The following is a 26,802-nucleotide window of genomic DNA, read 5'->3' on the forward strand; positions in this document are numbered from 1 at the left end:
CTCAACAAATTGTTTAAAATCCAAAGAGGAGAAAGTAGAAAGAACATGTGACAAAATGAACATGGCTACTTACAAACACAGTGACTGTCCTCAGACAGCGCACACAACTGTCAAGTAATTCAGTTCAATTCAGTTTAACTGTCTGTTGCTGTAATTTGGTTCTATATAAATAAAAGTTGACAATTTTTATTATAAGGTGCAAAATCATAACCACAGTCGCCTCCAGGGGCTTTATATTGTAAGGACTGTACAACAATACAGAGAAACACTCCAAATCAGACGACTATGAGTGAGCAGTTGGTGACAGTGAGAATGAAAAACTCCTTTTTAACAGGAAGAAACTTTTGACAGAACCAGGCTCAGAGAGGGGCGGTCATCTGCCACCTGCTGGGTAACACTGTGGAAAAGAACCAGAAATGAATAATAACTGAGCAGCTGGACCTCACAGATCATTCGGTTGCTTTTGAAGACGATGACTTACTGTAAGTGTGATTCTGGGTCAGGAGTCTGCTGTGGCACAGAGACCCTCTGAAGCAGGGTGGGCAATTCATTTTCCTGAGGGGCCACATGAGAAACTCGGCCTTTTGTGGAGGGCCGCATCAATAAACTGAACTCAATCCTGCTCAGTACTAATTTGATCTCTGTATAAACTGGTACTGGTAAGAGTGGACGTTACAATTAGGCAACGAAAATGTGAAACAGACAGAGTTAGAAAAAAAGCCCCTCACAGCTTTTTGTTATTACGCTGATTGTTTGTCTTGTTTTGTCTCTGCAATAATTCAGTTTAATAAAGTGTTTTGAAATGAACTGAGTCACTGAGTCACTGGTGAATTTTGAAGAGCTTTTTCTGTGTCTGTGACTCTTTTACTGCTTTTTTACTTGGCAGCACTTTTTTATGCGGCTCTGCCATCATGTGTCAGAATACAGAGAGAACAGTCAAAGTCAACAACTTAAACACTTTTAGAGCTGCTGAGCACCAAAGCTTGTTTTTGATCTGTTTACGCTCTGAAGCCGTCTCACTGAAGACTTTGCAAACAGAAAATATTGTTTATGTTTTGATAAATTAAAACTTTTTAAACCCTAAAAAATTGTTTTTACTTAATTTAAGTCTACAAAATTGTACAGTGATATTTTTATTCAACAAGTAAGATCATGCAGTGATAATATGAGATCAAACTACAAACATGGCATTACAGAATGACATCTTTGTTCCTCTAAGCAGCCACATTGCCTACATGTGTGTCAAAGGCTGTTGTTGGTATATAAATATAGTCGTGATCCTGGGTTTGCACCCAGCGTTTTGGGTTTGGACTTTATAGTTTTGGGTTATTTAATATTCAGAGGTCATGATTCTGCCCTGTCTAGTTGTTATCCCTCTGTTTATGTTTTTAGGTCGTCTTAGTTTTCTTACCTAGTTTGTGTGTGTGTGTGTGTGTGTCACGAAACATACTTGATCATGAGAGTGAGAAACAGCAACAATGCACCCCAGCAGTTTGATCCAGGAGACCAAACAATCACGTGTCCACTCCAGCAGAAAGGCCGGTAGGTTGGAAGCAAACGGCTGTGAAACTGGACAGTCTTCTAGCCTTCGTTCAAGTCCGCACTTAATTCTGCATTTTTCCGGTCGCTAGCACTGCAGCACGAAAACTTTGAAAAGGACTCAGAAATGTCGCTCAGTTTTTTGTACTTTTTTAATTCTCTAGGAGCTTGAAAAACTTTATCGTCGTCGCCGGCATGTTTTGTACCTTAGGCTCGTCAGAGACGGTGATATCCAGGTAAAATAATTGTCTTTAATCTACATGCATTTAGGAATTACTTAGCATTTTTCATAATTCCAGTGACTGAATGATTGCCGGTCATTCGTACACATTCACTGTATTATATAGAATATGTAAACTAAATCTCTTTGAAACTTATAGAAGAACATTTTCTATTTCCATTTATTTTCTGTTATTCATTTGATCCTGTAACTTATTTATGTGCATAGATGGGCTGTAAAAATGACAAAGCTGAAAACAGGATTATTTCTGAGTTCACAAAAAAGCTTAGTGTCAGAGTTATATTGTTGGTTTGTCATTTATGCTTGGAAACATATAATCATATATGCTTAGAGGTATATAATCGATTACATATTGATAGATTGTCTCATCCTTAGTAGTCTGCAAAGGCTCTGTGTGCGTTCCACAGTGCTCTGGCATACACACACATCCTAAGGTCATGAGAGAGGTCGTACCTTCTCTTTCTGATTTATATTATAGGAGGACATCTACTCTGCATCTGTTGAGTATAAGTATATACTTACTTACTATACTTATATATATACTTATATAAGTATAAGTGCCTTTTATTTAGGTGGTCAGCTGGGCTCCTAGCACCAGCTTTGGGTCATATTTTGACCCACATACACACACATACACACATCCATGTACACACAACCTCCCCCACGCACGCACACACACACACACACACACACACACGCGCGCATACTTACACGTACACAGATGGTATTATTTGAGCACATGCATGCCTGTGTGAGATGTCATATGTTAATGAATCTATGCATATTCATGTAACCACAATAAAGAGCAGTGCTACGGGGGAGCTGACTGAGAGGGACTGGGGCTCCAGGAACAGTGCTCGTCTCGGTCATCTTCCTCGTGCACAAGATCACACAAAGAGTTCTGCCTGGTGCTTCATGCTTTTGCTAGCTGCAGTATAATTGCCGTTTGTGCCAACATAAAACCTAACAGTTAGTTACACAAATGAAGTGTATAAATTTTAAGTCTTTTCACAGCCTATTAGTATATTTGACTTAAGCTTGATAATCACAATAATGCTTTGATGTCATAAAATAAATAAAATCATACCTTTCTACTAAAACTGTTTGTTGTTCTCCACCTTTTCCTTAACCAGAGCAGACCCTTGTACTGCAGGATTAACCTGAGTGTCCCAGTCGTGGACCGTATTTTAAACCAGGAGGATCCCAGGCTTTATTTTTGTTGATGTATTATAAATATTCTTGTTTTATTGTTATTGTTTGTCCATCCATCCATCCATCCATGTTTTTCCGCTTATCCGGGGCCGGGTTGCGGGGGCAGCAGCCCAAGCAGAGAAGCCCAGACCTCCCTCTCCCCAGCCACCACCTCCAGCTTATCCGGGGGAACACCAAGGCGTTCCCAGGCCAGCCGAGAGATATAATCTCTCCAGCGTGTCCTGGGTCTGCCCCAGCGCCTCCTCCCAGTGGGACATGCCCGGAAAACCTCGCCCAGGAGGCATCCTTGTCAGATGCCCGAACCACCTCAACTGGCTCCTTTCGATGTGGAGCAGCAGCGGCTCTACTCAGAGCCCCTCCCAAATGGATGAACTTCTCACCCTATCTCTAAGGGAGAGGCCAGCCACCCTTCAGTTATCCCATTTCTTCTAGCCTGCATGCGGGTGACTTTCCCATGCAGGCCCATCTTCTCCAGAATTGTCCTGATCACACACAAAAAATAAGAGAAGAGAGAAAAACATGGCAAGTATGTTAATCCCTAAAGTTTTCACAGCAGAACACAAGAGGAATACCGTCTGGACATCACCGGTTCTGTACAGTATGAGGGTTAATAAAACCGTACTCATATGAATATGATGTGCAAATTGATTTATTCTTGTACCTCCATGCCACAGTGGCCGAATTCTTCACCCCAGTGAAGAGGTGATCGTTTTCTCCTCTCATTTTAAGAAATTAAGCCATTTGGTCTTTGTTCCCTAAAACATATCAAACTGAAATCCTGAAATCCAAAATGAATCCTGGGATATGGTGGGCCACGAACGATACAGCCAACACATCCTTCAAATCTGGGGAAATGAAGGACGCATTTGCCGCCGCATTTGGAGGACTCTTCAAATTTGGACAGCCTTCGTCGCGTCACTGTGACGTAATTGCCTACAAATGCAGCCATCGACGAATGCTACCCCTGAATTTGGACACAGCCTGTGTCTCAATGTGCGTTTTGCACACTTCCTGTTTTACTTTCATAGTCACTTGTGCTTTGTGCATCATGTTCAGTTTAAATTGTGTCCAGCTGTGCTTCCTTAGCTCCTCTTAGCTATGATTCCCTCCTGTGGTTTGTTCCCTTGTTTGTTCTTGTGTGTATTTATGCCTGCATCTCTCTCTGTCCTGCATCGCGGTCTCCCTCATCGTCCTGCTGTGTGTTCTGCCTGCCGTTTAGTTTCAAATAATTTTTTTTGTAGTTTTGCATTTTTTTTTGTATTCCAGCAATACAGCTGGGTTTAAATTAACCTTTTCTAAGAGTCTGCATTTTGGGTCAAATCCTCATTCCTTCCCTCTTCACACCGCCAATAGAATAGCCCTTTATTCTCATCGTACATGTACAATGAAATTAAGGATACTCTATACTCTGCCACATTTTATTTTTAATCTATTGAAAGGCCTCATTTTTATCTGTGCCATGCAGGAAAGAGGAAATGCAGCATGTTTCAGACAGCAGTATTTTGTGTAGCTGATATCTTGTTTTACGTCAGCATATATAAGGAAGGAGCTTTCTAATCAAGTGCTTTCTTGTCCTTTTTGACTTTAATGAGGAGCTTGTTTTACTAAATTAACATGCAGTAAGATTTGAAACTGCAGGGACTGAGACCACAATTATTTGCACAAAGTATTTACTGGTGTTTTAAACTCGGACCTTTAGATCAGACCATGACAGGAAGGATCACTTTTTAAAGAGACGTGGCTGATGGAAAATATTGTGTTAACATTTTTGAAACCGCAAGTTTGCAAATAGCTGCAAGTCTATCTGCACCATCTCTGCACTTAAACAAACATCAATGACCTCATGTATGTGTGTGTGTGTGTGTGTGTGTGTGTGTGTGTGTGTGTGTGTGTGTGTGTGTGAGATAAAACATACGTGATCATGAGGGTGCAAAACCACAACAGAGAGTCAAATGGTGGGACTCCCCACCATTTGACCTTAGAACTGAAGAAGCTTCTCGGATGAGAGGTGAAACGTCTTCAAGCAACTTAAAGAAGTCCAGACGCTTTTCTTTGCAAGCTCCTTTGACTACGATGACCTGGATGACTGAGAACCTTCACAGACACACAACAGAGAAAACAGAGGAAGATCCAGGAGACCCAAAAACAAACACGTGTCCACACCAGCAGAAGCAACAAGGAGCCAAAAAGAAAGATCACCTAAAAACCAACCGGCAGCTGATCCTGTCAGAGGTTGGCCACCCCAGTACGAGCTGAGGACAGAGCCCCAGGGCTCTGGGCACATGCACAAACCTGCATCAACCCACCGTTCTAAAACCCTTCACCCTGTGTCAGTATTTCTGTGAAGTATGAATGAAAGTTTGCACGCAGCTGCAGGCTTATCTGCACTTAAAAACCCTCAGTGATCTCATGTTTTTCTCCATCAGCCCACAGAATGAATCTCAATGTCTCCTGAAAACACTTTGGCTCTGTGCTATGTGATAATGTCTTATTCTTGCTATCAAACCTCAGGATGTGTAAAGAGGAACTGGAAGTTTGGTCATGGCCAAATTGAAACATTTAACACAATGAAGCAACATGGGGTTTGTTTCAGTGCTTTGTGTATTTACTCAATATGCATTCAAGTTTAGAGTTACTATGGCAACATGAGTAAAAATATAAAAATAAATGATTTAAGGAATAATTACTAAAATGCCTTTAGATACACAATAAAAACCTCCTGACATCTCTCCTCTGTTTTTGACCTTCTGCAAATGATTTTTAGTTTTTAATAAATAATTACAATCCACAGTAAAACTGAAAATAATGAATAAGTGTTGATAATGTTTAAGAGTTTATTCACTCGTATTGTAGGGACACCATAATATCATCTGACATATCAGTCTACACATAGCTAAACAGACTGAACTTCTGTCGAATCATACAGGATGTTATTCTCATTTATGTTGTAAGTTGAAACTTTTGTGACCTTGATAGAGACCATATGGATGTTTTTGTGATGACCCAGAGTCTCTGTGTTCCAGTGATCAGTTATCTGTAACTCAGTTTTCTTCATTTGTTACTATTGGGGCCTGAAATGATCAGCTTCAGTAAGCTTTAGTAAAGGTCACCTCGTCTGCATGTGACTCTGGAGAGAATTACATAGTCTTTGTTGGTAACATGTAACATTCACTTTGATGTGCCAATAGAAGATACATTTATTTGTTGTCTTTGTTAATTTAATTTGTGAAACATACAGGTCTTTAGTTTCAGTTCAACCACACAGTGAGTCATTTACTCTGTTTGGGTGTCAGCCAATCATAGAATTTAACCACAAGGTGAAAAGGTTCACAGATCTGAGGTCAAAGGTCATTTTTATTATAGCACTGCATGATGATGTTTCAGCTAAGAGTCAGATAAAATCTCTAGATGTTTTTATGCAGCATGAAAGAAGAATTTCCACATAATTCCTCCGATAAAGAATCAAAATATAAAAAAATCATTAAAAAGACTTTATCATGATGCAAGTAACATTGCAGCATGATAATGATCCAGGGGACGCTGTCAGAGTAAAAAAAGACCTGGTAAGATATGACTTAAAGCGATGGAAAACATGTCACAAAACTGCTGCGGTCAAAGCTACAGGAGCTGTTTGAGCTTTGTGTCCAAAAGGGAAGGAAGCATAGAGACACCAATCAGAAGAAGAACCTGTAGAAAAACTCTGTCACACCCAAACAAAACACAACTTCTCTTTTTTTCTGCAAAGTAAAACTGTTTGTGATTATCTGAGGATCAGAGTGCAGCAGGCTGGATGTGACGATGGGGCTCTCTTTGCTCTGCATGATGGGCTTTTTCTGTAAGTACACGTCTGACATTGTTTGAAAGGCACCAATAATTAAAATGTTCCTGATCTCTGAGAATTAGTGAGTCACTGTTTAGAGCTTGTTTAGCAAACAGGAGAAATTTGGTGATTATTGTTCATCCCTAAATTTACAATAATCAATAATCAGAGTAAAGCCTTTAAAAAAAACTTTACTCTGAAGTATAATATCTGATGAGTTTTTATTCATTATTTTAGTGCTCAGTACAGTCATCTGTGGAAACGCTGAAGGTAAGAAACACTGTTTTTACTCCAGTTCATATATGTATCTGTTATCTCCTACAATGCTCGAAATCAGGGGTGTCAAACCTACGGTCCACGGGCCACATTCGGCCCTCGATACAATTATTTCCGGCCTGCGAGCCAGTTATTAATGTACCCTCGGTATGTGGGAGCTGAATCTTCAGCCCTGCTACGAATCCGTGCTTTGATGGGCGCACCATGTGACCAATCGCATGCAAAGACAGGCTGGGATCATACCATTATGTGAAAGAAAGAAGGGGGGCAGACGTTCTGAAGACAGCAAGTTTAGTGGTACAGGCCAAACCATTTCAACAACTACCAAACAGGTAAAACAGCAAATGATTAAAGTGCAGGTAAACAGAAATGTTTCTATTTTTCAGCATCTACTATAAAAACACAGTATAGATATAATAATGATGAGCTACCAGAAGTTTCTTTCTATTTTTACACATTTGTTTCTTACAATTTAAGTCAAAGGGTGGTGCCGACAGGTTTCTCTCTTTCTCACAGCAGCTTTTTCTTCATCACGTAGAAAAACAGTTAAATACTGTAAATCTGTTCCTGTTCTTGTGTCTCTGCTATTGCCTCCCTGTTTGTTTATCACTGTTGTTGTCGAGTCCGTGTGTCTCAGGTGTAGGTCTCAGTGTTTCCTGTTTTACTTTGACAGTGTCCCATCCTGTGTTCAGTTTTGCTTCCTGTATTGTGTCATTATGTTTATTCCCCCCAGCTGTCTTCTCCGTGTGTTTCCTCATCACCATCTTGTATATTTATGGAATCAGTTGTCAGTCGGTTTTATATGGCGTTATTTTTGTGCCACTATTCTGACCGATCAAAAAAAAAGATTGAGCGCACGTAAAAAAAACTTGTGTTGCATTTTGAGGAGAAATTTATTTTGAGTGAAGAAAAACTAAATTTGAGTGAACAAAATTCATTGCTACGTGCAAAAAACGTATTTCAGTGTTTGCTATTATCCACACACACACAACAGCAGCCCCTCTCGCTCAGTTTTTGCACTTGCGCTCGCTCGCAATGTGTTGCTCGCGCTCTCAACATTTCTGCCCGTGCGCGCTCAACTCTTTCTGTACACCGTTATATTTGTGCCACAAAACCAGCCAATCACAGACTTGGATGCAAAAAAAATCTGATTGGCTGTTCTGGTCTCCAATCAGCTCGAAATGACGAAATGTAATATCCCAGAATCCATTTTGTCCAAAACTTAAACGAGGCAGTGTCGGAGGAACACAGAGTGTTTAAAATGATCATATTAAGAGTGTGCTGCCTTCATACAGACTAATTCTCTTTTCATGGATGTTTATCTGAACAGTTTACAGCACAGATTTACAAGAAGATGATGATTTGTGTGAGTAGTGCAGTGTATCTCACTGATATTGGCATGTGTGCTGCTTACCTCAGTGTACGCTTTTGTATTAACTCTTGGAGTTCTCAAAATCCTTGTACAAAGCTACATGGATAAAAATGAAAGGAAATACCAGATACTCCGGCTTCCTCCCACAGTCTAAAGACATGCACTTAGTGGGGTTAAGTGAATTGATTATTTTAAATAAGTGGGAGTGTGAATGTTTGTCTGTGTCTCTGTCTTAGCCCTGCAACAGACTGGCGACCTGTCCAGGGTGTACCCTGCCTCTCGCTCTATGATAGCTGGGATAGTCTATAGCCTCCTGCGACCCTGATAAGGATAAGCGGAAGAGAATGGACAAGAGTTTAAAGTGGGATTCAGCCTGTGGAAAGCCCTAAAATCAGTTTTTAATGGCTCAGGCTATTTTCTATTGAGAGCTCCAGTAGATTTTCTTAATGTATGAGCTGTGATCAGCTGTCTTGCTGCTCTTTACAGATTTATCCACCTGAATTCAGTCTGATGTAAGCAGACGTTTCATGAGTTGTCCTCGTCTCTACACTCACAGTACACTGTTTATACTGACTTTATATTGGACTGTCACTGTGCACCAGTCACACACTGGTCTTTCCTTTAAATCCATCACAGTACAGCAAACTAACCTGTTTATCCTGCACTAATCTGTAGAGGATTTTCATGCAGCCTTAAATAACACAGTGATTCTACCTCAGTTTGTTTTGCAGCATGCTTCACACTATGAAAAACACAATGTCAACATAAATACTCAAGTAAAGTACAGATAGCTTATGTACAGTAACAAAGTATTTGTACTTCGTTACTTCCCACCTCTGGAAATAAGTAAATTGTGTGATATTTGACTATAAAACTGAAGTTGTTTACATGATATTGTGTGTTTATGCGTTGATGTTCAGTGTCACAGTTTAGATTTGTGCACACCTGGTTGTGTTCAGTCACTCTGCTGGTAGAGTCTAAATATCATTTAATCTGTTTGGTAAAAACTAAACTTTTTATTGTTGATTTTTAGTCAAATTTTTACCAGGACACAAAAATATAATTACAATTAACAAGAGCAATAAAACCAGGATCGTTTTGTAATGATATATTTTTATTTGATCAGCTCCTCCTGAGCCCACCGTGACCCTCCAACCATCCACGACTCAGATATACAGAGGTGAGAAAGTCACTGTCAGATATAAGATTCAGGGATACAAGTTAAACGCATCTCCTCCCTTATTTTATTTGTATTGCACAATTCATCCAAAAACAGAACAAAATACTAACAAAAGTAGTGTAAAACAATAATAAATGATTGTCCTCATTTTAGGAGAGACTGGTCTGCTATGTTAGCCTTTCTCAAACTGCTCGTATGTTTACTCATAGCAGCAGTTTTCTGCGTTTATCTTTAAATCTCCAGCTCTGAATCCACCACTGGAGGTTTAACAGCATTGTTAGCAAACAACAGCTAACTGACAAGTAATGGATTATATGTTCATAAATGTATAAAACATTTAAAAAGTATAAAAACAACTTTTATTGTTGATTTTTTAAGTCAAATTATCAGTCTACTCATGCTATGTTTTATTTGATCAGCTCCTCCTAAGCCCACTGTGACCCTGCAGCCACCCTGGACTCAGATATACAGCGGTGAGACAGTCACTGTCAGATGTGAGATTCATGGAGGTGAAGGAGCTCAGTGGACGTATAAATGGAGACCAGCTAAGGTAAACACACCTCCAACATCCAATGAATACAGAATCAGCAGCGCTGCTGAGTCTGACAGTGGAGGATACAGCTGCCGGGGCAAAAGAAACTCTTCCAGGACAGAGTGGAGTGACATCACCACATTGAAAGTAACAGGCAAGTTGGACATATTTCACACATTTTAATTTACACTGCATAATGTTTCATCCAAAGACACAACAAAATACTGTCTTTCAATTATACTGTTTTTTAGATTCATATCATAAGTACTCACATTGAAACACTTGGAAGGAAAAAAGATTTCCACATGTGGATTTATTGCTGCAGTTCCATCAGTTCTTTTGTTTTTAGCATTTTTACATTAATTTCTCTTCAAGTTTGGCCTAAAAATACAATATAATTGTATCAGAGACTGGTCTGCTTTGTAAGCCTTTCTCACAACAGGTTTTACTTGGATTCTTTCCACTGATTGATGTTAATGAATACATTTATAAATGAATGAAAAACTAATGGTTTATAGCACTCTGACATGTTTCCTCAGTATGACACGCCCAAACACACACACAAGGGGAGAGCTTTTAGATCCTGTGCTCACTTTTTATCTCTGTTGTTTACACACACACACACACACACACACACACACACACACACACACACACACACACACACACACACACACACACACACACACACACACACACACTTCCCTCCATTCTGCTACACTCTGACTCTCAGTCTCAGTCTGACTCCCCTCCTCCAGACCCCAGCAGCTACTAAAATAAGGGAAAAGGTCATTAGTGCGGCTGGGATCAGCTGTTTCTGCCACCCACTCCTGACTCTGTCCCCTGAACCTGCAGCTGAGCCCCAAACCACACCCACCACAGGTGTTCACGAGTGTCAGAATACCTCAGAAGAACCTGTAATGTAGAACAGGTCCATATGTGGATCATTTGTTTACAGTTCAGTTCATGGAAAATCACTGAGAGTTACCTTGATCCGCTGCTGATGAAGTTTTTAGTAAACTTTGTTGAGCCCATGTGCTTGATGTTTTAAACTGTTTCCTGTCACATGTTTACATTCCTGATTATTAAAAAAAGTCTAGTGCTAAATCCACTGGTTCAGAAAAGTTTGGAGTTGGATTGTAAAATTACATGTGACCCTGGCATGTTGAGTTCTCTTAATGACTGTCTTTATGAGGCTCAGACTGAATATCAGCCAATGTCCTCATATCACAAAAGAAATGCAGTCATGCATTTATGTCTGTTAGTAATAATTAATACAACAAAACTTTTTTATTGCTGATTTTCAACTCATATTGTCTACAGCATGCAAAATTATGATTACCATTAACAAGAGCAATAAAAACTGGGACAACTTTAATAATGATTTTATATTTAAGTTTGTTAATGATATTTTTTAACAGCTCCTCCTAAGCCCACTGTGACCCTGCAGCCATCCAAGACTCAGATACACAGCGGTGTGATATACAGAGGTGAGACAGTCACTGTCAGATGTGAGATTCAGGGAGGTGAAGGAGCTCAGTGGACGTATGAATGGAGACGAGGCCAGGTAAACATAGGTTCAGCATCCAGTGAATACAGAATCAGCAGTGCTGCTGAGTCTGACAGTGGAGGATACAGCTGTCGGGGCAAAAGAAACTCTTCCTGGACAGAGTGGAGTGACATCACCACATTGAGAGTAACAGGTAAGTTGGACACATTTCACTCATTTTAATTCCCAAAACACAACAAAATACTTTAAACAGTACTGCAGGTTTTTTTTTATTTTTTAGTTTAGTATCCAAAGTCATGTAAAACAGTTTTTCCTTTATAAAAATATTCAGTCGTCATTCAGAGTCAAACATCCGGAAAAGAAAAAAAATGTGTTTGTAACATGAAAAAAATAAATGCAATTGTCATTGTCCCAGCTGCCTTGTGTCTGTGGCTGCAAACGCAGAGTTTCCATCACTGTTTCAAAACTGAATGTGAGCTAATGTCTTTCAGCTAAACTCAGGAGAAACTTTAAATGTTGCCATTGAATCTCCTGAACACATGCTGAACACACGCTGAACACACGCTGAACACATGCTGAACACACGCTGAACTCATGCTGAACACACGCTGAACACACGCTGAACACATGCTGGACACATGCTGGACACATGCTGAACACATGCTGAACACATGCTGGACACATGCTGGACACATGCTGAACACATGCTGGACACATGCTGGACACACGCTGAACACACGCTGAACACACGCTGAACACACGCTGCCATCAGCTGCTTCTCTGCTGGAAAATCTCAAGACAATAACAAAAATATTTCTGGATTAATTGCAACATAAGTTATGAATCATTTTACAACATTTAAAGACAGGAAACCATTTTACATGCTTTGATTTTTCACACCCAAATCACTGAAACAGTCTCAGCAAACAATCAGATGAATGACTGCAGACAAACTCAAACACATCACATCACATCGAATCACATGGGATTACACCTGTCCCACTGTTACACTGGCTCCCAGCATGTTTTCAAACTGATTTCAGGATTTAATTATTTGCTTTTAAGGTGCTTCATGGCCTGGAGTCTGACATGGAGTCAGTCACGTCCTTTTAATTCGTTTAAGTAATATTTTCATGAGACAAATTCTCCAGTTTTACTCAACATGTTAATGTTCTTTGAACTCTGTTGCTGTTTTTCTACATTTGTCACTTTTGTTTATTTATTCTTCTGCTCCTATAAAGAGTTGTGAAATTTTGAGTTTGAAAAGTTTTGTATAAAGTTGTCATTACTGTCACGTCCTGTCTTTGGGGACTAGTCTGTTCTTCTGTTTCTCTTTCTGACAGCAGGATTACTTGGAGAGATGGAAATAGAAAAATAGAAGAACTTCAGTTTTGTTGTGTCTACTTTAAGACTGTGAGATTAAGGATTGGCCTTGACAGAGTAACCTCTTCAAGAGCCTAACTAATCCTGGGATTTAAAAAAAGTCTCTCCTCATCCTGTTTCTAGATTTAATCTAAAGTGTTTTCTTGTTTATCCGCACTGATTTGCTTATACACCTCAAAGATCGCATCTTTGTGAAAGTAAATCAGACTTAAGACAACTCATTAAAAAAACAGTAACTTTTTGTAAATAATAAATTTATTTATAAAGAATATAAATAAAAGATAACTGTACAAAGTAAATACTGATACATTTTACAAAAAGTGTTGTGTTACAGTTTGAAAGCTATAAATAGTTTTATTGTGACTTTGTTTTGATGTTGAGTCTTCAAACTGTTTGTCTGTGAATCAGCTGTTTTGCAGTGACTCTACTCTTATGTTATAAACAGCAGAGTTTTTCTGTGTCTCTTTTCCTAACTGGATCATTCTTATGTGAACAGTTCCCAATAAGCCCACTGTGATCCTGCAGCCACCCTGGACTCAGATATACAGCGGTGAGACAGTCACTGTCAGATGTGAGATTCAGGGAGGTGAAGGAGCTCAGTGGACGTATGAATGGAGACGAGGCCAGGTAAACACAGGTCATACATCCAATGAATACAGAATCATCAGAGCTACTGAGTCTGACAGTGGAGGATACAGCTGCCGGGGCACAAGGACCTATATGTTAACAGAGTGGAGTGATATCATCACACTGACTGTATCATGTAAGTTGGAGATCTGTTTTATCAACATTAGTAAGAATCTGTTGTTCTTGCAGCTTTGTAGCTGTTTCATTTGTGCTGCTCAGTAACATATTTTGAAAAGCAGCTTTTTATTCACAGTGAAGAGAACAAAACATATCAGAGTAACTTCTCTGCTGTGCAGCTCTAATACATGAAGTGCAGAACAAATGCTGAACCTGTTTCAGCTGCTCCACCACATCCACTAAGAACAACAGTTACATCCAATATTTTCACTTCTGTATTTGTGTTATTTTTATTTTTATTACTCCCTGTTGCACCAACATATGATGCAGTTCCTTCAGTTGTTTTTAGCATGTTGTCTATTGTTGAAATGATCTTAGAGGTTTCAGGTTTTAGTTAAAGAGTCTGGTCTCATGACAAACACACACTGGATCTTTTTCACTTAATGAACTCTGAACTTCAGACGACAATATGGCCTCATTTTGTTTGACGCTGGTCTGTGCTGGTATGTTATTAATTTAGGCTAATGATATTTAATGAGTATAGAAATTACTCATAATCATCTCACAGACAAAACATTATGTGCAGCTACTTTCAGTGCCATTGATATTTATTTAGAGTTTTTTCTCTAATTGATCTTTCTGAGTTAGCTTCAGTAATTACTTCCTCCAAACCATCGATGTGTCTTTTAAAACCCATTCTGACACATCTGTGCACATCGACAGGAAATGTCAGCTTCCACAGCAAAAGAATATAAAACACACTTACTAGGTCTCATCTTAGCTATCAGAGGCTTCAACAGCAGATTTAGTAAAGAACACAAGGACATAGCATGCTAAGTACAATCAGATCATATTAACCTGGGTTACTTTCTCATTACAGATGAATTAACTAAGTCATGCTTCAAATTAATGAGAGTAAATGAACTATGCATTTATTAATTAATTTTAAATACACTGAAGTAAATTAAAAAAAAAATTGCTGTGCAGATCAAAACAGTATTTCAGTATTTTGTGTCACACACTTTGTTATAGCTTCACCAATAATAGCTTCACCAATAAAGTTTTGTGATATTTGATCATTCACATGTTTCCATGTTTAAATTGTTCTGATTCAGTCATTTTTACTTTTATGTTCTTGTTCTAAACTGAACTGCAGCCAAACCAAAGGCTGAACTGAGAGCTGATAACACAGCTGTTCCAGTAGGGGGCAGTGTGACCCTGACCTGCTCTGTGAGCCCATCATCATCATCACCATCATCATCATCATCATCATCATCTGGATGGAAATACTACTGGTACAGAGATGGGAAATCTTCTGAACCTGCGAGAAATGAACAAATCAGTGTCTCAGAGGGAGGACTCTACTGGTGCAGAGGAGGAAGAGGAGAACCAGTTTACTACACAGAGGACAGTCAGTCAGTCAGGATTGACACAACTGGTGAGTTTAAATGTAACTTCCCACAAAGCACTACATCTGATGGTAATTGTACCTTTTGTCATTCACGTGTTTTTATTGTACTTTCTTGAACATTAACAGCCTCAATCAGGCCTGTTGTGACTCTGCATCCAAACTGGTCTGAGATATACAGAGGAGAGACGATCACTGTCAGATGTGAGATCCATGGAGGAGACACTGAGTGGGATTATGAGTGGGAAGCAAACAGCATCATAAAACCTCCAAATCTAAATGAATACAGGATTATTTCTGCTTCATCATTGATCAGTGGAAATTATCGCTGTAAGGGCAGAATGAAAAGTTCACAGCATGAAACAACAGAGTGGAGTGATTCAGTCACACTGACAGTTTCTGACAGTAAGTCATATTTGCTTTAACCCTTGTGTGGTGTTCGTATTTTTGTTACTCAGCCAGTGTTCATGGGTCTGGTGGACCCGCTAGAGTTTTGGCTTTCCAAATTAACACTATCAAACAATTTTATGTTAAATTACTCAACAGATGTTTACTTCATCCCAATTACAAGACATATGAACAGCAAACATGGTTAATTTTTTCCCTTTACCTTTGTTAGATCACATTTATGAATTAATGTGCTTCTCGTTTTTCTTTTATATAAAATGTTATAAATAAATCAGTTATAATCAAGTGGAGTGAGTGGAAAGACACAACACATTTACACGTGAAAAAATAATTAATTGTTTAATTTTTCTTTTGAAAAAAACTGAACACGGGTCTCACAGACCCGAACACCATACAAGGGTTAAGCTGTTTGAACACTTTGTAAAATGTGTTTCTGTTCATATAGACTGAGATTATTATTCTTTGTATAAACTGAGCTCACTGTTCAGAGACTGTACTACATGTTCACTGAGAGAAAATCTTTGTTGAACAGATGAACCCCGTCCTGTCCTCACTGTGTCTCCATCATGGCTGAGTCCTGGAGCCTCAGTAACTCTGAACTGTGAGGTTGAACATCCGTCTGCAGGATGGAGCTTCTACTGGTATAAAGCTGTTCCTGATCTATCAGAGAAATCCTCCAGTTATGAGCTGCTACCTGATGGCAGTGGGACTGCACAAGACTCCTACATCATTCATGGACAGACACACACAGCAGGATATGTGTGCAGAGCTGGAAGAGGAGACCCAGAGTATCACACTGATCACAGTCAACCAAAGTTTGTCTGGTCTGCAGGTCAGTTTGTTTCTCTCTAATAAATTATGTCATCACTTTAATTCCCCATTATTTTTCTTGCAGCGGCATGCTGACATTGAAATCTGATGTCCAATTACAATTAAATTGCATTAAATGATTTTATTTAAGTTTCCTCATAAGCATTAAATTGAATCTCATCCTTTCTCACTACATTCAAGTAAACTGAGCTTCAGTCAGACACTTCTGTTGTTATTCAAATTCCTCCTTGTTTGTTTCTCACCGAGTTAAACAAGAATGAATTTTGTCTCCAGGTCTTTTTAATCTTCATGGTGATGATTAGAAAGTCTGTAAAGCTGGCAGGACTCCTGTGAAGCACATTATGTACACAGATGATCTCGTGGTCTTTAGTCCTCATGTTGTTGTGCTTTTGCTGTGAAAAATGATATCAGACATGATGCCCATAAAAGTGCTGTCATGATTTGTAGAAGCAAAGACAACAAACATTTAAGATCTGCTGATGTTAAACTGTCTGATAATGATCTGACTGTTTGTAGTAAGGTCACAAATGTCAGACATCTTATTACATGACAGATGATGAAGATATTTGCTTGTGCAACAACAAACATGCACGCTGTGGACAAACTGTAGGAAAGCAGGCTTACAGAAACTTCTAATGTTGCTTCTAATGATGCTGTGAGATTATTACTGAGAGACCCAGATGGTTCAGTGAAATCTTTCCAGGTGCAGGAGTCACAACATTTAAATCTGTATTAACAAATCTCATTCATAGATTTATTTGCAGTTATGGTGGGTTTAGCAAGAACTATTTTTTTCACTGTGATCTTTTGAATCCTAACATCTGTGAGCTTTGTCTCTTCACTGCATGTTGTTTCCAGATGTTCATTCAGCAGCGTCTCTCACAGTGAGTCCTGACAGAGTGCAACACTTCACCTCTGACTCTGTCTCACTGACCTGTGAGGGAAACTTCACTGAGTGGAGAGTGATAAAGTTCTCTGAGGACGGCCGACTCTCTGACTGTAGGAGAATGACTGGATCCACATGTAACATCCACACATCAAAGTCACATACTGGAGTGTACTGGTGTGAGTCTGGATCAGGAGAGTTCAGCAGTGCAGTCAACATCACTGTACAGAGTATGTTATTATACATTTACTTCTTGGATCTGAATGATTTAGACGTCACATGAACATTTGTCCCAGCTTTGCTCTATGTGAAGTAATTCTATGTGGCAAAACAAACAACAATGATCAATGATCATTTTCAGACAGGCACCAAAGCATCAAAATATTCTTGATTGTTGGTCTCATTTCACTCGATCTTTTTATAATCAAGTTTGTATAAATTTGCAGACAATATTTTATATATTCTCCCTTTCAGAATAAAGGAATAGGGAAACACGTCGTGTAAAATAAAACAAACATACAAACATTTACAATTTCAACTTTAACCATTAAATAATTTCATAGTTTGACTCCTGGAGGGAGGATGAAGGGAGCATCCCAACTATATTTCCAGTCCTCTTAATCAAATTTTGAATTTGGGATCTGAGTTTGACAGAAAGTTTGCCAAAACATGTAGTGATACCATAATAGATAACAGAGTCAACAATCTCCATATAGAATAGTAACATGATGCATTTATTTACTCCATGGACCCTCGGCCTTCTAACAAAAATGCAAGTGCTGCCAACACGAAGTGTTGATGGTCCACATGATGAACCTACTGTAACTGAACATCTAAGCACTGAAATGTTGTCACTTGTTCAAACGTCTCTCCAGTCATTAAAACCAGGCTCTCAGAAAATCTCTCTGAAGCCAGGTCTGCATGTAGATCATGAGACACGACTCACAGCTTTTTCTAAAAGTTTTGCACCAGCTGATGTGACTGAAACAATTGTGTGTGATTGTTTCACAGATGATGGTGATGTTCCTATCCTGGTGAGTCCTGTTCATCCTGTGACTGAGGGAGCTTCTGTTAGTCTGAGCTGCAGTTTGAAAACACAAAAAATACTTTCCAATGTGTTTTTCTATCACAATGACAAACTTATTCAAAATGATACCCGAGGGGAGCTGAAGATCTCTGCAGTGTCAAAGTCTGATGAAGGTTTCTACAAGTGTCAGTACTCAGGAAGAGAGTCAGCACAGAGCTGGATGTCAGTTAAAGGTGAGCAGGATCAACACGTGATGGATTTTAATGGATTTCATGCTTGAGAAGGAACATTAGATTGTCGGTTTAATGCTTGAAGTCACCTGGATCTATTTTGTCAGAACTTTTATAAAATTATTATGTAATATCTCTATATTGTCAGGTTTAATATCGTTGTGATTCAGGACTCAAGTGAAAACAGCAGAGGATGTAATAAGTGAAGGTTTTTTTACTCGAACAAAGGATAAATAAGTTAAAACAACAGATTGTGAGCTTTGACTCAGTCAACAAGAACAAAACATAAATGAACCTAAACTTAAGGAGTGAGTCCTACAAAAACATCTTAACTGAGGTGAGAGAGACAGGCCAGAGGAGCGGACATAACAGCGTGAGGGCGGCAGATCTGTGGGAGAGGAGAGAGCAGTTAGGGCAGGAAATCTGAGGGAATGTGACAAGACAGAGAGTGTTCATAAAGTGGCTGCAACAATGCCTTACTTGGAGTCCAGACTAGCTGGGTTTAGTGGATGAAGGCAGAGGTCTGTGGAAACTGCTGAACGATGGGCAGGCAGGCAAATGAGGAAGAGGCTCCGAGGGGGGCAGCAGTGGTGGTGAATAGGGGGGTAATGATCCAAGGCGGCAGGCGTCTGACTGGAGGTGAATGATGGCATGAAAACGAATCTTGAAGCAGGAAGAAACTGAAACAAGGGGAAAATCTGTTAGCATACAAACCTTATTTTCCTAGAAAGGATCCCAGCAGACCTGCCTGGTTACCTCACTGACGAGCTGCAGTCATGTTAACTATCCATTAACATTTGGCTACAGCCACCGAGGTCTTCAAGGTCAACTTTATGACTAAATAAATCCTTATAACACAGAAACTATGATTCTTACAAAGGTGCTGTGTATTGTCAACATATAGAAAATACTGTATAAAGATTTAAGATATCATGTTAGGTTTGACCTCTGACCTCACTTTTACATTTCACATGTGCCCTTGTTGTCATGTTGAAAAAATCTGCCTTTAGACTTATTTTTACTGAACTAAAAACTTCTCACAGTACAAATAAAACAAAATAAATACACTGAAAATACAATATTGTTTCCTTAAAAGTAAATATTGTCAACAGAGTGAGCTGCCTTAGCAGAGATTTGTGCTCTCAGAGTGTTTGTTTTATTTATTAATAATTAATTATTGTTTGTTGTTACAGTAACTGTGTCAGGAGCTGACAGCTCTTCACCTCCTGTGTGGTTGATGGTTGGACTGGTTTGTGGAGTCTCTCTCATTATTATTCTCCTGCTCTTGTTGTATCGCTGCAGACAGTCCAAGTGTAAGAGCCTCTTCTTTTCATGCTGTATTAGAGAGTTTATTTACTACATGCACTTTAATTATTCACACATATACATGTATTCTGATCTCATGACACTAAATATCAGTGGAACAATTTATACATGACAAACATGTGTAATAACATTTGTCTCTTTCACAGATTCCTGCTTCACCAGGTTGGTAAAATACTTTTTATTATTATTTTAAACAAACATCAGTTACTTTTAAGTTTATTGTGTTTATTTCCTGTTTTAGGTCGATCCAGTCTGAGAGTCACAGTCCGGGCTCCTCCACAAATCATGGAGTCAACCTGAATGAAACTCATGAGTACGACTCTCTTCAACATGGTCAGTATTTAAACCATTTAAATAATATTATCATTATTAATATTGACTTTTCATTCAGTCTTCATTAACTCAAACAGTTTCAAACAGGTTCAGTTTGTGTTCAGCAGTTTTTCAAAGGATCTTTATCAAAATCCAGTTAGACAAAAATCCAAACAGCCAAATGCCACATGAACATAAAATCAGAAACAAACAGGAGTTTACAACCTGAATGTATCTTTACTGAAAGAATCCACAGAGATGTTGTTTCCAACACGTTCTCACTCCCCAAGCGTAATATTTCATGCTAGGTGACAAATCCCAACACGTTCCTAAATGACAACATTGGAAAAATAAGAAAACATGAGAACCGTTTGGACGCAATCTACACATGTTTGTTCATTTTCTTAAAATTGCTTTGGAAAACACTATTTCACTTTATTAAAGTGCTGGTTAACGTTAGGGATAAGGTTAGGTTTAGGGCTGGAATACATGGCTGGAATGTCTATTACCGCGGGACCGTCATTGCACAGGAATTCATCCATAACCCGGCGCCTACCATAAGAACGTGGATATGGCAAGCCATCGCGATATTTGGCCAGGGTGGCTTGCCATACAAGGAAGGTCTCCTTTCGCAATCCTCAGGAACGCTGCGTGACAAAACATTGGTATGCTACGCCCCGGGAGTGAGAACAGCTGTTGTTTAATATCATAACAACACAAACAATAACAACATTATGGGTTAATGGTTTGAAAATATCTCATAGTTCTGGTTTTGACTTAAAGAGGAATATTTAATCTCTTTTAGGTTTTTATTAAAATGATTCATGTGACCCTGGCTCGTCTTTTAATTAGGAACCAATAACCTCTCTGAATATGTTATGCACGTGGAAGACAACAGAAATGGTGCAGTATATGTGCAGAAAAGCACAGAGCAGTCAGAGATGAAACTTGCTTTTGATTTAATGAAACTAATTCCATATGACATGTTTACATTCCTGTAACTAAAATATGAACATTTCAGGATCAGATCAACATCAAGATGTCACATACTCTCTTATTGACCTTAAAAACCTTCAAAAGAACAGTAAGTAAATAAAACACATGCAGTTTAAAAATAATAAATTTAAATATAATGTAAAAATACAAAAAATAAAGATTAAAAAAAAAATATTTTTTTGTGTCAAATACTCTGATCATCTTCACAGGGAAGCATCATGAACCAGAGCAGAGTGCTGTTTACTCTGAGGTGAAGACGGGAGCTGCAGGTACAGACACAACAGTCTCATTCAGTGTTTGTACTGAAATGTGTCATTTCATTATGTTGCAGCTAATTATAGGTCAACATGGAGTTTAGTTATTCACTTATCAAGCTTACCTACTACACACTACCACTATACATCAGCAGAGTTAATCTGCAGTCATTTAGGTTTATGGTGGGTTAGTCATTAAGTCAGGTGTATTTGTTTAGCATGATACTGTGTTGTTGTGTTGTCATCATTCAAAGCACTTAAACACAGGGTGGGTGATGCAGAGTATAAATGAGTATATGAGTTCATTTTGTAGTTTGCTGCAGATGAGTAACATCAGCAACATCAGTGATAGCACTGAGTAGATTAGTTACATTAGGATAACAGTCAGGTGATTGAATTACATGATTATTACTAGTTGATTAAGATTTTTGTTTTGCTAATTTCCTTAAATAAAATATCCTTTGTTCAAAAGTCTAAATTGTTAACTTTTTGTGTAACAGTAAAGGAAACTTTGTGAAGTATTACATCTCATCATTGGCTCTTACATGCTGCTCTTAGCACTTAAAGTAGTCTGTTCTGTACTTGGCAGCTAAAGTAATAATCTAGTGAAACTACAAAGAGCGAGAATCATTAAGGGGAGCGTAGCATTAATGCTGTTAATGGCTGCAGCTGACAAATCTGCAGTTTAAATCCACCTCTACGTCCAACAGCTCTGTGTCATATATCTGCTGATCAAATGTATCCTGAGCTCTGACGTCTCTGGTCTTAAAATCTTATTTCCACTCACAGGAAAATCAAGTCCTGCAGCTGATGCAGCAGTTTATTCTGAAGTCACATTAGGAAGCTTTCCTGGTAATTATGCTGCCATGCAGGATGAGTTATTCTTCAAGTTATTAAATGGTGAACATCCTGAAACTTGGACATTTCTGTTCTTTGTGTGTTTGTCTTACAGGTCAGTGAGGAGAGCTGCAGCAGCAAAAAGGAGCATTTTATGAATCCACTGTTGCTCCTCTGCTGCTCAAATATCAGACGCGCTCACTTTTTAGTGTTTATGAAGATGATATTGAATAATAATATGATATAGACTTATTACTTTCGCTTAGCATAGCACACACAAGGGTGTGTCCTGTTTCAGATCCAGGCTCTTTATATTCAGCTGATTTTTTTTTTTATATTCACTGTTGAACTTTTGTATAAAACTTTGAATGTATCCTGTTCCAACAGCAGTGAGATAAAAGTTTGAAGCCTGTGATTTTTGTAGCTGATAGCAACGACTTAAAGTCAGCAGAGTTTCTTAGGAAGTGCTGGTGTGGACACCAACAAATACTTTTACTATTTGAGTTTAAAAATCTACATCATGTAAAAAGGAATTATCAACCTATGTTCTTCCACTTATTAATTCAGAATCACAGGAGCCTCTCCCAGCTGTAACACACTGGGACAGTTCACCATTGTGTCACATGACTAACTCACAGAGACACAAACATTCAGGCTCACAGTCACACCTACGACCACTCTAGAATCACAAGTTAACCTAACATGCAGGTCTCTGGACTGTGGGATGGAGCTGGAGTACCTGGAGAGGGGCCATGCAGACACGTGGAAAACCCATTCAATTATTATATTTTGCAGTTTTCCTTTTACTGTTTGCATGAAATTTTATTAAAGCAATTTAACAGGAGTAAAACAAAAGCAGATTCAAAAATAATCATCACAAAATAATCATCAAATCACATCAGTTATATATATCCAACATAATAGTCCAATTCCTTCTGAAAATTATAATCCACATAGTACAGATGAGCAGAGAGCGGCAAATAACACAGATCCAATTTGTAAGTCCACAGTTCTCTTGCCAACTTTTATCACATATTCAGCCATGATTTTAGTAAAGTAGCTGCTGAAGTCTCCTATAACCTGTTTCACTTCACCCAAGATCCTGTTCCAGTGGAGTTCTGTTGCACAAGGTGCTTTTGATAAGATGATGCAGCTCTTTGCAAGATAATGATATATTTAAAAATACAAAAAAAACCAAACAAAAAAACAACATAAGAGTTTTTAAAGAAGAAAATGGTGAAAATTATGACCTGGCGAAATATGTCCCCTTGAAGAAACAGAACAACTTTGCACATCTATAGATAAAGATAACAACACAACACAAGAAACAAGCTTTTGTTTTTGAAAAGGACAGGAAATATAAACATCCAGTCAAAACCACAGGAGCTGTTTGAGGTTGGTGTAAGAAGGAAGGACACAGACAGGCCAATCAGAACATGCGTTGTAAAAAGGGATTTTTATATCTATATTAAACAGTGCTTCTCTTTCTTCTGCATTTCGTATTCCTGTGAAGTAAAGTTATTTGATTGTGGTAGAATGTCAAGGGCATGCTACATGGATGTAAACATGGCATCAAACTGAGATAACCGACCCAAATAAACCGTCATGTATGTTGTAGAGAGGACGACCAAAAACACAGAAGGAAGACTGGCACAAAACTAAGGAGAGGCAGCGACTAAATATACACAGAAGGATGATTAGAGGAGTGGAGACAGCTCAAGAAAATGAGACAGGGCTGAAGCCAATCGCCAATTGATGAGGCAAAGGAGGTAACATTTAAGGCAACAAAATAAAATAAAGCAGGAAATGTGAAAACTAAACAGGGAAAATGCAGACACATGGAGGACCTACATACGAATGAGTTGATGCAATAGGATAAAAGACTGAGGGTAGAATTAAAGTCCAAACATAACAGAGTTATACAGTTTTCTTCAGAGAATGAATGAAGTCTCAATTCTCCAAATCTATGAATTTAATTATTATATTTCTGCCAAACTGAGATGGATCTAGTGGCTTTGCTTGGGATACAGAAGAACTTATTGAATTTTTTTTGTGGCTACACGCTCCTTTAAAATTGTGAAATTATTGATTGGCCTCCACAGAGAATGCTCTTTCCAAGTGCCCATCTACTTATCGGAGGGAAAAAAAATATTAAAGTAGCATAGTAAGTCAGTGGATCCTGCTGCAGTCTCTTTTCATGTTGCTTCTAGATTTAAGAAAAAAAAACAACTTTTTATTCTTATTAAATTTTTCAATCTGTTTGTGCTAATTTTGCTTGACAGTTCCACTCGTATATTTCTTAAAGTGAGATTTTTCATTATTCATTTGACAATTCCATGACTGCCCCTCTTAAGCTGAAGTTCTGTTGATTTGCTACTCACATGTGACTCTCCAAGCTGGCAATTATAGCTTGATTTAAATCCTCATCATCTGAATCTCCATAAAGAGACGCCACGACAGTTAAATATGAAGACTAATCTTCATCATTAACACTCATGGCAGGGTTAACATGCAGCCTTCCTCACAGATGGTACTTCCATCACTTCCTTGTTTTGCTCTTCGTCTTTTACCAGCACTCCTGTCAATACAGTTGGTTTCAGTGCAGTCTTTTCTCTGTATGTTTTACTTTATAAATTGATTTATTGGGAGCAACACATATGTTAACAGAAAGAGGATTTTGCTGAAGCACACGGATCATTAAAGTCACAGCTTGCTGTCTTTATCAATATGTTTATTGCCTTGCTTGTGTTTGGACACAACCATTGACAGTCTGATATAATGAGTATCTTTCTTTGGAGTTTTGGAGGGCTTGTCTATGTTACTGCTTCACAGAACAGCTTCATCAAAATATAGTGATTGTCACAATGGCCAGCAGGGGTCACTGTGGAGAACACCTCGATAAACCTACAGCACAAATGCTCCAAATATTGTTTCACAGAGCACTTTTTACCCCGCACTGCCATCATGTGTCAGAATATACAGAAAACAGTCAAAGTCAGTGCTTCTGAATTATTTTCTGTGACACCCTTATTAGGAAAAAGAAAACATTTTGCGCTCCCCCCACTCTTCCCCACGACTATAAATAATATCGTTTGGCTATAAAATTGTTCCTGTAAGTACAATTGTAACATTGTATCCTTATTGACATTAAAGAAAAAAGAAAATTATAGATCAACTTCAGCGCTACATACGCTTCGCCATATTTCCTCGTCTTAACTTTCGGGAGACTTTTGTTTGTCTCTTATCTCGACTCTCTCTGCACCTTTGTTTTCATTCGCTTCCGCTTATCCTTTCCAGGGTCGCGGAGGGTGCTGGAGCCTATCCCAGCTGTCATAGGGCGAGAGGCGGGGTACACCCTGGACAGGTCGCCAGTCTGTCGCAGGGCTAACACATAGAGACACAGACAACCAGTTGCACTCGCATTCACTCACAGATTCACACCTATGGGCAATTTAGATTGACCAATTAACTTATCCCCACTAACTGCATGTCTTTGGACGATGGAAGGAAGCCGGAGTACCTGGAGGGAACCCACGCAAACACGGGGAGAACATGGAAACTCCACACAGAAAGACCCCGGCCTGATGGTGGAATTGAACTCAGGACCTTCTTGCTGTGCGGCAACAGTGCTAAACACCGTGCCGCCTTTGTTTTCGTCCCTTTTAATTATTTGCAATGGTTTGTATGCTGCACTTCATATTTCCTGCTCTGTGCTGTGTGTGCGCATGCTTGGTACTGTAGTGGATGTGGACTTACACTTTATTGTAGTATAGCAGAAAAGCATGTTCTCCAGAAGGTAGCAACATGCTAAAGCATACTTTGTCCTTTTTGACTCTGATGAGGATCAAATTTGACAAAATTAACATGTGAGTAACTATGCTGTCCTCACTAAAGTTTGTTGCAAGCAACGTAATTTCAGCTATACAGCTAGCTTAACATTCTTTATTCCCAGCACTTCATCCTCCAAGAAACAGGCCGATATTGTGGACTTTAATGCTTTGGACCCGGTCGGAGCAGGCACGCTCCGTTTTGCGTAACTATTTTTAAATCCCGGTAGAACTGAAACCACATAAGCTAGCGCAATAATTTTCTTTGCATATGAAACCGGAGGAGTTGTACTTACATCTTATGCCATCAGCTTGTCCTAGGTCACGGTTTCCTTCCACATATAGCTTTGCAAAAATTGCATAAAAAGCACTTGCAGCAACAAAAACATAATATTTGCCGGTCCGATCAGCTGTTTGTAACACTTCCTACGTTGGAATAGACATCAGCGCGAACTATCGCAAGTCCTGCCCGAAACCGGAAGTGACGTCGTTTTTGCGGAAATGTAGTTTTTACCTTCAGGGCCTTATAAGCCTATACTTGTCAGGGGTTGTGTGTGGAGGCGTGGAAGAGATGACCCACACGCAGGACTCACGGTGCAGAAATGATGAGGATTTATTGGAGCGGGTGAATGAACAAAACAGGAACGGAAG

At 39.0% G+C, this 26,802-nt stretch overlaps 1 protein-coding gene across 1 annotated transcript; it reads left to right on the forward strand.

Annotated features, from left to right (window-relative positions):
* The first annotated feature begins 6,790 nt into the window (after positions 1-6,790).
* On the forward strand, positions 6,791-22,736 carry LOC147335612 (Fc receptor-like protein 5). Its single transcript, XM_086280382.1, has 16 exons — positions 6,791-6,827; positions 7,050-7,082; positions 13,562-13,828; positions 14,966-15,247; positions 15,347-15,622; positions 16,158-16,457; positions 17,315-17,572; positions 18,354-18,602; positions 19,793-19,912; positions 20,072-20,087; positions 20,167-20,258; positions 21,090-21,140; positions 21,259-21,321; positions 21,443-21,502; positions 22,277-22,339; positions 22,440-22,736. The coding sequence occupies exons 1-16, from the start codon at positions 6,791-6,793 to the stop codon at positions 22,445-22,447; spliced, it is 2,175 nt and encodes a 724-aa protein (XP_086136508.1). The 3' UTR covers positions 22,448-22,736.
* The last annotated feature ends 4,066 nt before the right edge of the window (positions 22,737-26,802 follow it).

This window comes from Aulonocara sp. 'chitande type north' Nkhata Bay, linkage group LG3 (genome assembly GCF_057382095.1).
Source record: "Aulonocara sp. 'chitande type north' Nkhata Bay isolate Kocher_YH1m ecotype deep benthic linkage group LG3, A_spYH_male_GT1.1, whole genome shotgun sequence".
Lineage (NCBI taxonomy): Eukaryota > Metazoa > Chordata > Actinopteri > Cichliformes > Cichlidae > Aulonocara > Aulonocara sp. 'chitande type north' Nkhata Bay.

Excerpts from the sequence above, each read along its gene's own strand:
- LOC147335612 (XM_086280382.1), top strand. The coding sequence starts at position 6,791 with ATGGGGCTCTCTTTGCTCTGCATGATGGGCTTTTTCT. Across the intron at positions 7,083-13,561 it reads CATCTGTGGAAACGCTGAAG|TTCCCAATAAGCCCACTGTG; the intron begins GTAAGAAACACT and ends TTATGTGAACAG. Across the intron at positions 18,603-19,792 it reads GAGCTGGATGTCAGTTAAAG|TAACTGTGTCAGGAGCTGAC; the intron begins GTGAGCAGGATC and ends TTGTTGTTACAG.